The 16,697-nt window shown below is 46.6% G+C and overlaps 2 protein-coding genes across 3 annotated transcripts in view; one reads left to right on the forward strand and one right to left on the reverse strand.

Moving 5' to 3' along the window:
• Nucleotides 1-3,122, reverse strand: part of med21 (mediator complex subunit 21) — a 47,387-nt gene extending 44,265 nt beyond the window's left edge. Inside the window, exons 1-2 of one of the 2 annotated variants that reach the window (XM_086009640.1) lie at nucleotides 3,008-3,122; nucleotides 334-448 (exon numbers count right to left, since the gene is read on the reverse strand). In XM_086009640.1, the coding sequence (XP_085865766.1) occupies nucleotides 334-448; nucleotides 3,008-3,049 (157 nt within the window). In that variant the 5' untranslated portion in view covers nucleotides 3,050-3,122. The remainder of the gene's footprint in view (nucleotides 1-333; nucleotides 449-3,007) is intronic. The other variant, XM_086009639.1, reaches the window with a different exon arrangement.
• Nucleotides 3,123-7,983: 4,861 nt separating this feature from the next.
• The window catches only part of tm7sf3 (transmembrane 7 superfamily member 3), a 65,089-nt gene continuing 56,375 nt past the window's right edge, over nucleotides 7,984-16,697 (forward strand). The window contains 1 exon segment of the mRNA XM_086009641.1: nucleotides 7,984-8,311. Coding sequence (XP_085865767.1) covers nucleotides 8,230-8,311 — 82 coding nt within the window. The 5' untranslated portion in view covers nucleotides 7,984-8,229.

Below are 16,697 nucleotides of genomic sequence, written 5' to 3' on the forward strand. Positions count from 1 at the left end.
ACATCATCCTGTGTTAATGTAACCCAGTACATCATCCTGTGTTAATGTAACCCAGTACATCATCCTGTGTTAATGTAACCCAGTACATCATCCCGTGTTAGTGAAACGTCCCAAGATGCTTCACAGGAGCGTTATCAAACACAATGTGACACTGAGCCACAGAAGGAGATATTAGGACAGGTGAGTCAATGTAGGTCAGCGAGCACGGTGGGGGGGAATGGGTGACTAAGACTTCATCGAGCCACGTCGACTAGAGAGACTCGATTCTTAAACAATTCTAATCATTTTTATTGAAAACAGCAGACTCTGGACACCGTCATTACTAGCTCTCACCTTCTGTTGGGTTAGACGGCTGGTCTTTGTTGATGGCAGTTTGGATGTTTGTGAATGACGCGGGAGGAGCACACTGCTGTAAGACACCGATGGCATTACAGAACTGGTCTGCTAACTAGGGGGGAAAAAAACAAGATTCAATTACAGTCAAACTGCTACTTATTTTACAAAAACAAAATACTGCGGATGCTTGAAATCTGAAATTAAAACAGAAAATGCTGGAAATATTCAGGTCAGGCAGCATCTGTCAGAACGAAGGGTCATCGACCTGAAACGTTAACTCTGTTTCTCTCTCCACAGGTGCTGCCTGACCCGGAGTATTTCCAGCATTTTGTGTTTTTATTTGCTATTTATTTTTGTTAGGCGAGGGTATCAAGGGTTACAGAACCAAGGTAGGTGGAGTTACGATACAGATCAGCCATGTTTCTTCACTTGTCCCATTACCACCCCTTCGCCGTACACCATCATCCCCTTTGTCATTTAATCACTCCTGCCTTCCACCCTATCACAGACCTTCCCTTTTGTTGTTTCTTCCCATCTCCCCTGCCTCAGTATTTGCTTAAAACCTGTTCCTATTTGAACCATTGCCAGTTCTGACGAAAGGTCACCGACCTGAAACGTTAACCGTTTCTCTCTCCACAGATGCTGCTGCGGATTTCCAGCATTTTGTTTTTATTTCAGATTTCTAGCGTCCGGCAGTATTTTGCTTTTGTCCAGCCATGATCGAATTGAATGCCGGAACAGGCTAAAGGGGCTGAATGGCCTCCTCTTGTTCCTAGCAGATTATAAACAAAGTCCTATACAAACAGTGCTGATTATGAGCTGACTTATGCGTTTGACAGTATAATCAGGAGTTTAATTCCTACTTTCAGTCCAGAACATACATTTCATACTTGATTTTTTGATGCCTTATTGGTGTATGAAAGCAAGAACATAAATCTAACAGTGGAACAAAGCATGTGGGAGTGCGACAGGTTCGAGCTGCAAAGCAAACAGCAGTTGCATAATCGGACTCCCTATTACACTATGAATTAGTCAGTGACGTTCTGCGGTGATCTGAGAGACCGGACTGTTCTGTAGACCCTAAGCTCTGGAATTCCCTCTGTAAACCTCCCCGCCTCTCTTTCCTCGTTTAAAACACTTCTTTAAACCTACCTCTTTGACCAAGCTTTTGGTCATCTGTTCTAATACCTTATGTGGCTCGATGACAAATTTGCATTTGATAACACTCCTTTGAAGCGCTTTGGGACGTTTTATTATGTTAAAGGCATTACAAGTTGTTGTTGTAAACATGTCAGCTGTGGCTCAGTGGGCAGCACTCTCGCCTCGGAGTCAGGAGGTTGTGGGTTCAAGTCCCACTCCAGAGACTGGAGCACAAAATTCTAGGCTGACACTCCAGTGCAGTACCGAGGGAGCGCCGCACTGTCGGAGGGGCAGTACCGAGGGAGCGCCGCACTGTCGGAGGGGCAGTACCGAGGGAGCGCCGCACTGTCGGAGGGGCAGTACCGAGGGAGCGCCGCACTGTCGGAGGGGCAGTACCGAGGGAGCGCCGCACTGTCGGAGGGGCAGTACCGAGGGAGCGCCGCACTGTCGGAGGGGCAGTACCGAGGGAGCGCCGCACTGTCGGAGGGGCAGTACCGAGGGAGCGCCGCACTGTCGGAGGGGCAGTACCGAGGGAGCGCCGCACTGTCGGAGGGGCAGTACCGAGGGAGCGCCGCACTGTCGGAGGGGCAGTACCGAGGGAGCGCCGCACTGTCGGAGGGGCAGTACCGAGGGAGCGCCGCACTGTCGGAGGGGCAGTACCGAGGGAGCGCCGCACTGTCGGAGGGGCAGTACCGAGGGAGCGCCGCACTGTCGGAGGGGCAGTACCGAGGGAGCGCCGCACTGTCGGAGGGGCAGTACCGAGGGAGCGCCGCACTGTCGGAGGGGCAGTACCGAGGGAGCGCCGCACTGTCGGAGGGGCAGTACCGAGGGAGCGCCGCACTGTCGGAGGGGCAGTACCGAGGGAGCGCCGCACTGTCGGAGGGGCAGTACCGAGGGAGCGCCGCACTGTCGGAGGGGCAGTACCGAGGGAGCGCCGCACTGTCGGAGGGGCAGTACCGAGGGAGCGCCGCACTGTCGGAGGGGCAGTACCGAGGGAGCGCCGCACTGTCGGAGGGGCAGTACCGAGGGAGCGCCGCACTGTCGGAGGGGCCGTCTTTCAGATGAGATGCTAAACCGAGGCCCCGTCTGTCCTCTCAGGTGGATGCAAAAGATCCCTCGGCCACTTTTTCGAAGAAGAGCAGGGGGAAGTTCTCCCCAGTGTCCTGGGGCCAATATTTATCCCCCAACCAACATCACTAAAACAGATTATCTGGTCATTATCACATTGCTGTTTGTGGGATCTTGCTGTGCACAAATTGGCTGCCGCGTTTCCTACATTAAAACAGTGACTACACTTCAAAAGTATTTCATTGGCTGTAAAGCGCTTTGGGACGTCCTGAGGTCCATGAAAGGCGCTGCATAAATACGAGTCTGTCTCTCCAGGCCCAGTTTTTTTTTTCGCCCCTTTATTAAGGGGGGGGTTTCTTTTACGCCGCCCCATAGCTGGGGAGAACCATCACCACCCCATTACTGGGGTCTGATACTACACTTCATCTTAGGCAAAAGGCCGAGTTGCCCCGCTCCCGCTCACCGAGTTCACCGCGTCCTGTAGCTGTGTGAGGCGGTCCGCCATCTTCCCCAGCGGCAACAAGCCGGCCCGCAACTGGCCGAGCCGCCTAGCGACGGCCGACCAATCAGCGCCCGCCGTACTTCAATGCGTCCGAGCGTCACCTGGAGACCAGGATGGAGAGTCAGCCAATGGGAGACACCCAATCGGAGTCAGCCAATCGGAGTTAGCCAATCGGATTTAGCCAATCTGATTCGGCCAATCCGAGTCATCCACTCGGAGTCAGCCAATCGGAGTCAGGCAATCGGATTCAGCCAATCGGAGTCATCCAGTCGGAGTCAGCCAATCGCAGTCAGGCAATTAGATTCAGCCAATCGGAATTAGAGACAGCTATCCAATCATAGTGAGAAACGGAGACCGTTACCCAATCACATGGAGGGACCGCGGGGACTGGAGTGCATAATTGGGCTGGAGAACCAAATTTTAATTTGATTATTAAGGTTTATTTGAAGTTTTATTGGTTTATTACAGTTTGATTGGTTTATTTACAGTTTTAATGGTTTATTTACAGTTTTTATCTGTCTAAATTTATGTTTTCTCAAAAAGAGGATCAGAATGACAGTCCTCCTCGTGGGTCTGCTCCTGGGCCTGGCCAAGAAAGCCATTAATTGGTCCAGGCAGCGGGCGGTCGTCCGGCCGGATTGCCTCCCTCTCTTCCGTGGCCATGTTCGCGCCCGGGTGGCCCTGGAGCTGGAGCACGCGGTGTCCGCCGGCGCGCTAGATCACTTTCGTGACCGGTGGGCGCCGCGGGGACTGGAGTGCATAATTGGGCTGGAGAACCAAATTTTAATTTGATTATTAAGGTTTATTTGAAGTTTTATTGATTTATTTACAGTTTTTAGTTGTCTAAATTTATGTTTTCTCAAAAAGAGGATGACAGTCACAGCGCCCAAGTTACCACTTTACTGACCTTTCCTCTATTCTTTTGGTTAATCAATAAGGATGATTCAATCATCAATTGGGAAAACCCTTAAACTATAAGTGCCTCTTTATAAAGGGGCACAAACAATAAGTTCCAAATTATGACAAAACGAACATAAAACTTTCCAAAGTATTTTTTGTTGCCTGTATCCACGATGCACTCCAGTCCCGCCGGTGCCCTCCTGTTGCGAAAAGCCTCAAGCGTGCTGGCGGACACCGCGTGCTCCCTCTCCAGGGGCACCGGACCTTCCGTCTGTCCCCAAGCGAAGCCCCTGAGCTACCAGTTGCTCGCCACATCAATCCCCACTCTGACTTTGTTCCCTGCTCACTGACTCCATCCCGTTCCCTGGTCACTGACTAGACCGTTGGCAGTCTTGGCGTTCTATTGGGCCCTGAGCTGAGCTTCCGACCCCATATCTGCTCCATCACCAAGACCGCCTACTTCCATGTCCATAATATCACCCGTCTCCGCCCCTGCCTCAGCTCATCCATGCCTTTACGATAGCAAAATACTGCGGATGCTGGAAATCTCGGCCCCTATTATATTTTTATATATATTTTTTATCCACACTTTTGGTTTATGCCTTTTCCTTTTTTTCCTCTCCCACATGGCAGCTGTCTCTCACTCTGCCAGCGCATTTCACACTTCATCGAGAGTCATCCTTTGTCTCTGTACCTGTCCCATTACCATCTCGTCTCGCCTTGAATATCTCTTAATGTCTCCTCACCTCTCACAGAACCTCCCTTTAGTTCTTTCATCCCCTCCCCCATTTCCCAGCCCCCAAACTTGCCTTTTAATCTGTTTCATTTCCTGCTTTTTTCTCCGTTCTGAAGAAGGGTTTCGACCTGAAACGTTAACCCTGTTTCTCTCTCCACAAATGTTGCCTGGCCTGCTGAGTTTTTCCAGTGTTTTCTGTTGTTATTTCATCCATGCCGTTGTTAGCTCCAGACTCAACTATTCCAACGCTCTCCTGCCTGGCCTCTCATCCTCCACCCTCCGTAAACTTCAACTCATTCAAAACTCTGCTGCCCCGTGTCCTAACTTGCACCGAGTCCCGTTCACCCATCACCCCTGTATTCACCGACCTGCACCAGTCCAGCAACACCTCGAATTTAACATTTTCATCCTTATGTTCAAATCCCTCCATACACTTGCTATTCTATAACCTCCTCCAGCCCCACAAACCTGATAACGCTCCTGTGAAGCGCCTTGGGACGTTAAAGGCGCTACATAAATGCAGGTTGATGTTGTTGAAATTGGCCTCGTACACTGTCGACGAAGCTCAACTCAAGGTCACAAAATAAGAAAGGCCATTTGGCCCATCTTAATTCATTTTAATGTCCCCCCAATATAGCATCCAATTGTTTCACAAAAGAATTCAGGGTTTTAGCCTTCATTCTCCTATCTGGAAGTTTGTTCCACACATTGATCACTCTTTGTGTGAAGAAGAATTTCCTGACACCAGTTGTAAATTTGCCTTTTACTAGTTTGAACCAGTCTCCTCTAGCTCCATTCCCACAGTTTAATGTAAAGTTACATTTTGGATACTCTTAGCAAGCTTATATCTCTCTGCAAGATCGCCTCTCGGACATTCCCTTTCTGGGCTGAAAAGACCGTTTCTTCAGTCTTTCCCAATTAACTCAGAACCTCGACAGTGGGGCTCTTCTCTGCACTGCCTCTCTTGTTTTTCGGTGACCAGAACTGGACGCAGAACTCAAGGTGCAGTCTGACCGGGGCACTGTGCAATTTATTCATTACCTCCACTAACTTACATTCTACTGTTTTTGCTACGTAAAAAGAAAAGAAAGACTTGCATTTATATAGCGCCTTTCACAACCACCGGACACCCCAAAGCGTGTTACAGCCAAGGAAGCACTTTTTTTGAAGTGTAGTCACTATTGTGATGTAGGAAACATGGAAGCATATTTAAAGAAAGAAAGAACTTGCATTTCTATTGTGGCTTTCACTACCCCAGGACATCCCAAAGCACTTTACAGTCAATGAGGTACTTTTGAAGAGCAGTCACTGTTGTAATATAGGAAATATGACAGCCAATTTACACACAGCAAGCTCCCACAAACAACAATGAAAGAAATGACCAGGTAATCTGTATTTTTTAGGTGATGATTGAGGGATAACTATTGGCCCCAGGACACTGGGGAGAACTCCCCTGCTCTTCTTCGAAATAGTGCCGTGGGATCTTTTACATCCACCTGAGAGAGCAGATGGGGGCCTCAGTTTAATGTCTCATGTGAAAAATGGCACCGCCGACAGTGCAGCACTCCCTCAGTACTGCGCTGGGAGTGTCAGCCTAGATTTTATGCTCCAGTCTCTGGAGTGGGACTATGAGCCCACAGCCTTCTGATTTAAGAGGAGAGAGTGCTACCCACTGAGCCACGGCTAACAGGGCAGGGAAATGGGATTAAAGTGGACAGCTCCAGTTAAAGCGATGAAACTCACACAAACAAAAAATGGCCTCTTTCTGTGTAGTAATTTCCTATGATAGCCAGGTTACATTTTAAATATTAAGTTGGGAAGATAAAATAAACAAAAGCTGCAGCATAACAAAATATATAAATACGACACAGCACTGAGAGTAAAGAGGAGGGGATTGATGGGCGCCAATGGTTGAGGCAGGCAGCTGGTTAAGCTGTTTTTGGCGCGAGCAACAAAAACTGTAACTTAACAAATTAAATTAAAATTTGGTTTCGGGGGGGCGGGGGTGATGATGCACTCCAGTCCCTGCGGTGCCCACTGGTCGCGGAAGGCCTCGGGCGTGCCGGCGGACACCGCCTGCTCCATCTCCGGGGCCACCCGGGCGCGAACATGGCCGCGGAAGAGAGGCAGGCAGTCGGGCCGAACGACCCCCTCGACCACCCGCTGCCTGGACCTGTTAATGGCTATTTTCGCCAGGCCAAGGAGCAGTCCCACGCGGAGGTCCCCCGATCCGCCCTCTCCTCTCCGCACTGGGTGACCAAAGATCAGGAGCGTGGGACTGAAGTGCAGCCAAAAAATCGAGGAGCAGCCCCTTCAAATAGTGGAAGAGGGGCTGCAACCTCTCACACTCCGCATAAACATGGAACATGGACTCCTCCAGGCCGCAGAAAAGGCAGACGGCCTGGGAGTCCGTGAACCGACTTAAACATTTATTGCACGGGACTGCTCCGTGCAACACCCCCAGGCCAAGACCCCAGTAGATAAAGGGAGGACTCCTGCATAGAAGGCAGCTGGTTAAACTGGGGCTAGTTAAGGCTGCTGGTTAACCTTAGTCTAGCAGAGGTTGGTTAAACTTAGTCTACTTCTTATTGATTTATAACTTTGATTGATGTCTGGTGCCATCATCAATTCAAAGGTAGTGAGCGCCCCCTTCTTAAAGGGGTGAAGGTTAGTCTAGCTGGGGCTGGACTGCACCATTTAGGAGGACACTCGAGTGTCAATCAAACAGATCCAATCCATTAACAAGTCCAGGTGGTCGAGGGGGTCGTTCGGCCCGACTGCCCTGCCTCTCTCCCGCGGCTATGTTCACGCCCGGGTGGCCCTGGAGATGGAGCACGCGGTGTCCGCCGGCATGTCTGAGGCCTTCCGCGACCGATGGGCGCCGCAAGGACTGGCGTGCATCATCACCACTGGAGACAAAAATTTTAATTTGATTTGTTTTTTTTTATTGTACAACAGTACTTATACAACTCATCAATTACATAGTAAATCCATTACATTCATTGACCACAATAAGAAAAAAATAAAGCCTTGAGAACAGCTTGATGGACAATATAAATACAATGATAAATTTTACAAATGAATCAATAATAATTACAGTACAAACTACCACTATTTCAATAAACCAAGAAAAAACCTGTATCACACCAGTTAATTTGATTTGTTAAGGTTCTTATAAACTTTTTTTTATTAAGTTACAGTTTTCCTTGGTTGACTTTTAATTGGGCAATTGCCTATGATGAAGAGTCAAAAAGATCCAACGAAAGTGCCCCCTGTCTACAGGGGCACAACTGATAAATACTGGTCAGGCTATTCGAGCCCTGGAGCCAGCTGGGGCTGGTTAAGGTTCATGCAGCCGGGGCTGGTTAAACGTTCACACCACAAGCAGTAACTGCAATCAGGAGAAGGTCAGGCACCGGATATTCAGCCGCTGCCGGCTCAGGGAGGCAGCGCTCAGCTTAGCCCAGCCCAGCCCGGGGAGAGCAGTGCGAGGAGGCTCCGGAGCTGCAACAAGTTTCCCTTGTGCGAAGCCGTTAATCGCCGGGATATGTCGTCCTTGCCCGGTGGGAGGTGTGCGGGCTGGGCCCCCCTCCTGCTCCTGCTGCTCGCTCTGCCCCAGTCTGCTTCAGGTGGGTTCTTTCTGTGCATCAGGCTGGCTGACTCTGGGGTTTATTCCCTGGGTTCGCGACGCTCTCTGCTCCTGTTACAGCTGCTAATGTTTGTGGGCGAAGCTACATTTGAAAATGCTACTTTTTAACATTAGAACGCTACACTTTTTTTTTAAAGTGATACAGGAGGCTAGCTTCACAATCCCGAGCCTTGTCTCGCTCCCCTATTTAAGAAAGGAGGGAGATGGAAAGCAGGAAACTATGGACCAGTTAGCCTAACCGCTGTAGTTGGGAAAATGCTGGAGTACTTCATTAAGGAAGTGGTAGCAGGGCATTTAGAAAAACATACTACAGCCAGTCAGTGTTATAGTTTTAGGAAAGGGAAATCATGTTTAACAAATTTTCTGGAGTTCTTTGAGGATGTAATGAGTAGGATGGACAAGGGTGAGCCAGTGGCTGTGGTGTATTTGGATTTCCAGAAGGCATTCGATAAGGTGCCACATAAAAGGTTACTGCATAAGATAAGCGCTCATGGAGTTGGGGGTAATATATTAGCATGGATAGAGAATTGGCTAACTAACAGAAAGCAGAGAGTCGGGATAAATGGGTCATTTTCTGGTTGGCAAATGGTAACTAGTGGGGTGCCACAGGGATTGGTGCTAGGGCCCCAACTATTTGCAATCTACGTTAATGACTTGGATGAAGGGATCGAGTGTAATGTAGCCAAGTTTGCAGATGATACAAAGACTGGTAGGAAAGCAAGTTGTGCAGAGGACTCAAAGAATCTGCAACGGGATATAGACAGGCTAAGTGAGTGGGCAAACATTTGGCAGATGGAGTATAATGTGGGAAAGTGCGAGGTTATCCACTTTGGCAGGAAAAATAAAAAAGCAAACTATTATTTAAATGGAGAGAGATTACAAAATGCTACAGTTCAGAGGGACCTGGGGGTCCTTGTGTGTGAAACACAAAAAGTTAGCATGCAGGTACAGCGAGTAATCAAAAAGGCAAATGGAATGTTGGCCTTTATTGCAAGGAGGTTGGAGTATAAAAACAGGGAAGTCCTGCTACAACTGTACAGGGTATTGGTGAGACCACACCTGGAGTACTGCGTACAGTTTTAGTCTCCTTATTTAAGGAAGGATATACTTGCATTGGAGGCAGTTCAGAGACGATTCACTAGGTTAATTCCTGAGATGAGGGGGTTGACTTGAGGAAAGGTTGAGCAGGCTGGGCCTATACTCATTGGAATTTAGAAGAATGAGGGGTGATCTTATCAAAACATACAAGATACTGAGGGGGCTCAACAGGGTAGATACAGAGGATGTTTCCCTTCATGGGGAAGTCTAGAACTTGGGTGGGTGGGTGGGGGGGGGGTGCATAGTCTCAGAATAAAGGGTCGCCCTTTTAGAACTGAGATGAGGAGGAATTTCTTCTGAGGGGTTGTAAATTTGTGGCATTCTCTGCCCCAGAGAGCTGTGGAGGCTGGGTCATTAAATACATTTAAGGTGGAGAAGACAGATTTTTGCAAGATAAGGGAGTAAAGGGTTATGGGGAGCGGGCTGGGAAGTGGCTTTGAGCCCAAGATCAGCCAGGCTCGAGGGGCCAAGTGGCCTATTCCTGCTCCTAATTCTTTGTTCTCTTATTGCTATCTTATTTATGACTAAAATCCAATGAGGAATTCAGGAGAAACTTTTTTTTTAACCCAGCGTGCAATTACTACCACAATTGTTTCTCCACCCAGAGGGTGGTGGGGGTCTGGAACTCACTGCCTGAAAGGGTGGTAGAGGCAGAAACCCTCGTCACATTTAAAAAGTACTCGGATAGGCACTTGCAGTGCCGTAACCTACAGGGCTACGGACCAAGAGCTGGAAAGTGGGATTTGGCTGGAGAGCTTCGTCTGCTGTTGCAGTAAGGAGCAGTTGCAGTGAACAACAGGGTTATTTTTTTCATCTGTATTGCTGCAGATGTTGTATGGGTTAGTTACTGTTTGACTTGGTGAAGGAGCTTGGATACAAAAGCACTTTGTATCTTTTTCTGTTCTAATCTATATTGCTTAATATCTGGTTTTAAAATGAATTAAAAGGCCTGGAGAGTGTTTTCTAATTCGAGTATAGTAACTCGAAAAAGACTTGCATTTTTATAGTGACTTTTCTGATCAGATGTCCCAAAACGCTTTAATCAATGAAGTACTTTCTTTGAAGTGTAGTCACTGTTGTAATGTAGGAAACGTGGCAGCCAATTTGTGCTCGGCAAGCTCCCACAAACAGCAATGTGATAATGACTAGATAATCTGTTTGTGATGTTGGTTGAGGGATAAATATTGGTCCCAGGACACCGGGGAGAACTCCCCTGTTGTTTGTAATAGTGCCATGGGATCTCTTGTAGCCACCTAAGAGCAGACGCGGCCTCGGTTTAACATCTCATCTGAAAGCTGGCACCTCTGTTAGCCTGGATTCAAGCCTCGAGTGGGGTTTGAACTCGCAGCCTTCTGACTCGGGTGATCGGTTAAGTCTCAAAGTGCAGATAACAGCAACCTTATTTGCTTGTACTGCTAAATGAGAAGGGGGAGAGATAATGTAGTATTAAGAATGTAACTCGTGCAGTGTGTGTGGGGCTGATTCGGAAGGTGGATAATTAAGGGCAGCTGCCTGGTTTATGGTGGGTTCTCTAGATGGGCTGGGGAGGAGGAGCTGAATCCATAGTATGGTCTGCCGCTCCCCTCCAGGCCTGTGTATTGTCCCTCAGCTTAATATTTTCTTGTTGTCGTGCTGATTGAGAGGCTGGTATATTTCTTCTTGGGATGTGGGCATTGCTGGCATTTATTGCCCATCCCTAGTTGCCCTGAGTGTGTTGGTGGACCTTCTTAAACCAAAGCAATGTGACCCAGTTGCAAATTGACTACCTTGGTGTGGGACTGGAGTCATGTGGGCCTGACTGGGTAAGGATGGCAGAATTTCTTAAAGGTGCTTTATTTCCAGACTTAAAATAATGACTTCAAATGCTCAAACTGCTGCAGTGGGATATGAACTCACGTTCTTTGGATTATTCCAGGCCTCTGCCTTACTAGTCCCGTAACATAATCGCATTGCTACCCTACCCTGAAAATGTTGGTCAGTCTGTAATGTGACTGGAAGTGTGGAATATGGACTCCACCTAGGAGTGATTCACAACCTGAGTGAAGAAATTTCTCCATCTCAGTCCTAAAGGGCCAACCCCTTATCCTGAGACTGACCCCTGGTTCTCGACTCTCTCCAGCTAGGGGAAACCTGTGCCCAGATGTAGGGTAGTTAGTGTGCCATCAATTCATATGCTATGAGCCTTCCTTTCACCTTTTTTGTTCTGGGTGGTAGTAGTATGCTTGGTATGAGGTTGGGGTGCTGTTGTTCCCATGTTGGTTTTTTATTTTTAGATCATGGTTTGGTTTATCTCCATTTACTGGAATGGTACCAGGGATGAGTAACTTCACCTTGTGTGGAGAAGGTGGGGTTATAAGAACATAAGAAATAGGAGCAGGAGTAGGCCAATCGGCCCCTTGAGCCTGCTCCGCCATTCAATAAGATCATGGCTGATCTGATCCTAACCGCCAATCTACTATCACAGAACCATCTCCTGAATCTAACAGAATTAGACACATGAAATAGGAGCAGGATCAGGCTACACGGCCCCTGGGCCCGCTCCGCTACCCACAGGGCCATGTCCGATCCGAACCTAGACTCATGGCCAAATTCCTGCCCGCTCCCCATAACCCTTTATTCCCTTTACTTCTAGGAAACTGTCTATTTCTGTTTTAAATTTATGTAATGTAGCTTCTACAGCTTTTTGGGGCAGCATATTCCATGGACCTACCACCCTCTGAGTGAAGTAGTTCCTCCTCATCTCAGTTTTGAAAGAGCAGCCCCTTATTCTAAGACTATGCCCCCTAGTTCTAGTTTCACCCATCATCGGGAACATCCTCCCCGCACCCACCCGATCAACCCCTTCACAAGCTTATGTTTCAATAAGATCGCCTCTCATTCTTCTGAACTCCAATGAGTAGAGTCCCAATCTACTCAACCTCTCCTCATATGTCCATCCCCCTCATCCCCGGGATTAACCGAGTGAACCTTCTTTGTACTGACTCGAGAGTAAGTATGGACACTAAAACTCTACGCAGTGTTCCAGGTGCGGTCTCACAATACCTTGTACAACTGAAGCAATACCTCCCTATTTTTATATTCTATCCCCTTAGCAATGAAAGCCAACATTCCATTGGCTGCCTTAATCACTTGCTGCACCTGCATACTAACCTTTTTGAGTTTTGTGCACCAGGACCCCCAGATCCCTTTGTACTTCAGTACTTTCCAGTTTCTTGCCATTAAGATAATAACTTGCTCTACGATTTTTCCTGCCTCTACGATTTTTCCTGCCAAAGTGCATAACCTCACACTTTCCAGTATTGTATTCCATCTGCCAAATCTCTGCCCACTTACTTAGCCTGTCTATGTCCCCTTGCAGGTTTTTTATGATGTCCTCACTCACTACTTTCCCTCCCATCTTAGTATCATCTGCAAACTTTGATATGCTACACTCGGTCCCCCTCCTCCAAATCGTTAATATAGATTGTAAAGAGTTGGGGACCCAGCACTGACCCCTGCGGAACACCACTAGTTACTGATTGCCAGTCTGAGAATGAACCATTTATCCCAACTGTCTTCTGTTAGATAGCCAATCCTCTATCCATGCCAGAATATTACCCCCAATCCTGTGATTTTTTTTATCTTAAGCAATAATCTTGTGTGGCACCTTGTCAAATGCCTTTTTGGAAGTCTAAATACACTACGTCCACTGCTTGCCCTTTATCCACCCTATACATTACTTCCTCAAAGAACTCCAGCATATTTGTCAAACATGACTTCCCCTTCATAAAACCATGCTGACTTTGTCCTAATTAAATTATGATTATCCAAATGTCCTGTTACTGTCTCCTTTAATAATGGACTCTAAAATTTTATCTACCACACATGTTAGGTTAACCGGTCTATAGTTTCCAGCCTTCTGTCTACTGCCCTTTTTAAATAAGGGTGTTACATTAGCAGTTTTCCAGTCTGCCGGGACCTTTGCCGAGTCCAGGGAGTTTTGGAAAATTATTACCAATGCATCCACAATCCCTACTGCCACTTCCCTCAAGACCCTAGGATGTAAGACATCAGGTCCAGGTGATTTATCTGCCTTGAGTCCCATTATTTTACTGAGTACCACTTCCTTAGTGATTTTGATTGTGTTTTGCTCCTTTCCCCACCACCCACCCCCCCCCCCCCCCCCCGCCCCCATAGCCCCCTGTTTGTCCAGTGTTGGGATATTCTTAGTGTCTTCTACTGTAAAGACTGATATAAAATATTCATTCAGTGTTTTTGCCATCTCCATATTTCCCATCTCATCCTCTAAGGGACCAACATTTACTTTAGCCACCCTTTTTCTTTTTATATAACTATAAAAACTCTTACTATCTGTTTTTATATTTTTTGCTAATTTACTTTCATCATCTATCTTCACCGGCTCCCACATCTCAACAGTAACACATCACCTGCTCCATTCTATGTAATTAATTAACATTTTAATTATAGTTACGGACACCCTCTGCCTGATATTAGATGCTAGTATCCCCTTTAATTAATTGGATTTAAATTAAATCAATCCCTCTAGTTACACCAGTTAAATGGTTTACCAACAGTCACTCTGCACCAGAAAGGCCTTATTAACTACAACCCACAGAGTTAAAGTTTGAAAAGAGCACCTAATGCCCCACTTACCCAAACTCTCAGCACTCTTTGATGACTTGCACTAGGATTGGTCTTTTTATACTGTTTGTTTACAGCCAAATGAGTTACCCCTGCTGATTGGTTAGAAAATGGGTTTCCACTGCCTGCTGTGCCAATTTACTCCTACTGCAGTGTAACCTTGTTTTACTCTTAAACCAACAGAATCCCAAATATTTAACTTTTCCCCTTTACTTAAACTGCTTAAGTAATCTTATCAAGAATGATTTAAAGAGAAATAACAATGAAAGAACTCTCACACTTACCCAAACTCACAGCACTCTTTGATGACTTGCTCTCCTTGGGGCAGAGAGGGTTAAGAGGAGATTTAATAAGATGTGTTCAAAATCATGTGTGGTTTTGATGGTGTAAATAATGAGTGTTTCCAGTGTTTCAGTAACCGGAGGGGACAAATTTAAGGTGATTGGCAAAGGAACCAACAACTTGGTGCCTTTAATGTAGTAAAATGTCCCATGGTGCTTCAGTGTTCTCAAACAATTTGGTGCTGAGCCACAAGGGGCTATTAGGGCAGGTGACAAAGCTTGGTCAGAGGTAGGTTTTAAGGAGTGTCTTAAACGAGGAAAGAGGTGGAGGTTTAAGGAGGGAATTCCAGAGCTTAGGGACTCAGCAGCTGAAGGCAACATGAGGAAACCTTTTTTATGCAGTGAGTTATCTCGAATGCACTGCCTGAAAGGGCAATGGCAGCCCTCCCTTTAAAATCGTGCCCTCTAGCTTATATTGCTGCTCTTCATTCTTCCTTCCAAAATGCATCACTTCACACTTGAGTTAAATTTCATCTACCCATTTCACCAGTCTAAGTTCTCCTGAAGTCTGTTACATTCCTCCTCATTGTTTACTACATTTGAGTTTTGTCATCTGCAAACTTTGAAATTATGCCCTGTATACCCAAGTCCAGGTCATTAACATGTATCAACATGCTTGTGGTTCATATACATTTTTGGCTACAAATGCAGTGTCACAATGTCGATTGTGTGGGTTTGGGCAGGTGTGGTGGACAGGAGGGCTACCAGACATTCTTCCCCCACCCCCTCACAAACAAATCTCAGTCTATTACAGTTCACTTTCCCTTTTTTGTATTTTTTTTTCTCCTAATAATGCACTGGAGAAGGTGCAAAGAAGATTTACAAGGAAGATGCCGGAACTGAGGAATGGAAAAGCTGAACAAGCTTGGTCCCTTTTCTCAAGGACTGAGGGGCAACCTGATTGAGGTCTTTCAAATTATGGAAGTCTTCGATAGGGTAGACGTAGAGAAGATGTTTCCACTTGTGGGCGAGACCAGAACTAGGGGCCATCAATATAAGATAGTCACTAATAAATCCAATCGGGAATTCAGGAGAAACTTCTTTACCCAGAGAGTGGTGAGAATGTGGAACTCGCTACATGGATGCATTTAAGGGGAAGCTGGATAAACACGCGGGAGAAAGGAATAGAAGGCTATGTTGATTGTTTTGGGGGTGGTGTGGTGATATGAGGGTGGGTCTCGTGTGGGACCTGTTTGGCCGAATGGCCTGTTTGTGCTGTAAATACTATGACCATGCAACATAATCCTGTCCCACTGCACTCATTATAACTACTTTTCATACTTGAGGTTTTTTAATATATAAATAAATTCTCAAATCCTCTGAACAAGTCCCAAGTATTAATCACTTGAAGCAGTGGCCTCAGTTCTGAGCTTTTTAATTAAGGCTCATATTTTTCAATTGTATATGTTGAGATTGGCTTAATTTTTAAATTATTTGCAGCCAGCTTGAATTTGGGATGTGTTTGCACTTTATTTCAAGAGTTGTCTTTGCCAACATTCTTCCCTCAACCAACATCCAAAAAAAAGTAGGTCATTGATCATGCTGTTTGTGGGATCTTGCTCTGCACAACTGACTGCATTTAGAGAGGGCCTCGGTTTAATGTCTCACCTCAAAAGTTCAGCGCTCCCTCAGCACTGCACTGGGAGTCGGTTTAGATTTTGTGCTCAAGTCTGTCATGAGGCTTGACCCCACAACCTTCTGACTGGGGCGAGGGTGCTATCCACTAAGCCACGACTACACCATGAAAGAGCCTGAATCCGGAGGCAGAGTCTGACTTCACACTACAAAGATGCAGCAGCTTTCAGAGCCAGTTAGAACTTAACGTGCAAGTCTGAAACTGCTTCACACCAAAGCTAAATTTGTAACACAAATTCGCTCTGTGAAAGCAATGTGACTGTGTATAATGCAGCTCATTGTGTAGGTTTTCTGTGCATATGATACTGTGTGACATGACTTGTGACCTTTTGGCTACACTTGGGGCTCTTGCTCAGCAGTTTCATTCCACTCTCCTGAGACGAGGGCATTGTTCTCTCGTCTAAATCAAACTAAGATGTATTTAAGATGCAATGAAATCTGATCACGTGTAAACTTATCATGAGTTGATTTTTTTTCTCTGCTTAAAATTATCTCTCCTCACGAGGGTTTGTTGACTTGAGCGTGAACGGCTTTGATACTGACCTTTTTCAGCACTTCCTTTTTGGGTGAAATTCTGCACTACTTCAGGACTGGCTACTTAAAGAAAGACTTGCATTTCTCTAGTGCCTTTCATGACCACCAGATGTCCCA

The sequence above is a fragment of the Somniosus microcephalus genome, chromosome 16, assembly GCF_052327205.1.
Source record: "Somniosus microcephalus isolate GS21.2 chromosome 16, FLI_Smic_1.0, whole genome shotgun sequence".
Classification (NCBI taxonomy): domain Eukaryota; kingdom Metazoa; phylum Chordata; class Chondrichthyes; order Squaliformes; family Somniosidae; genus Somniosus; species Somniosus microcephalus.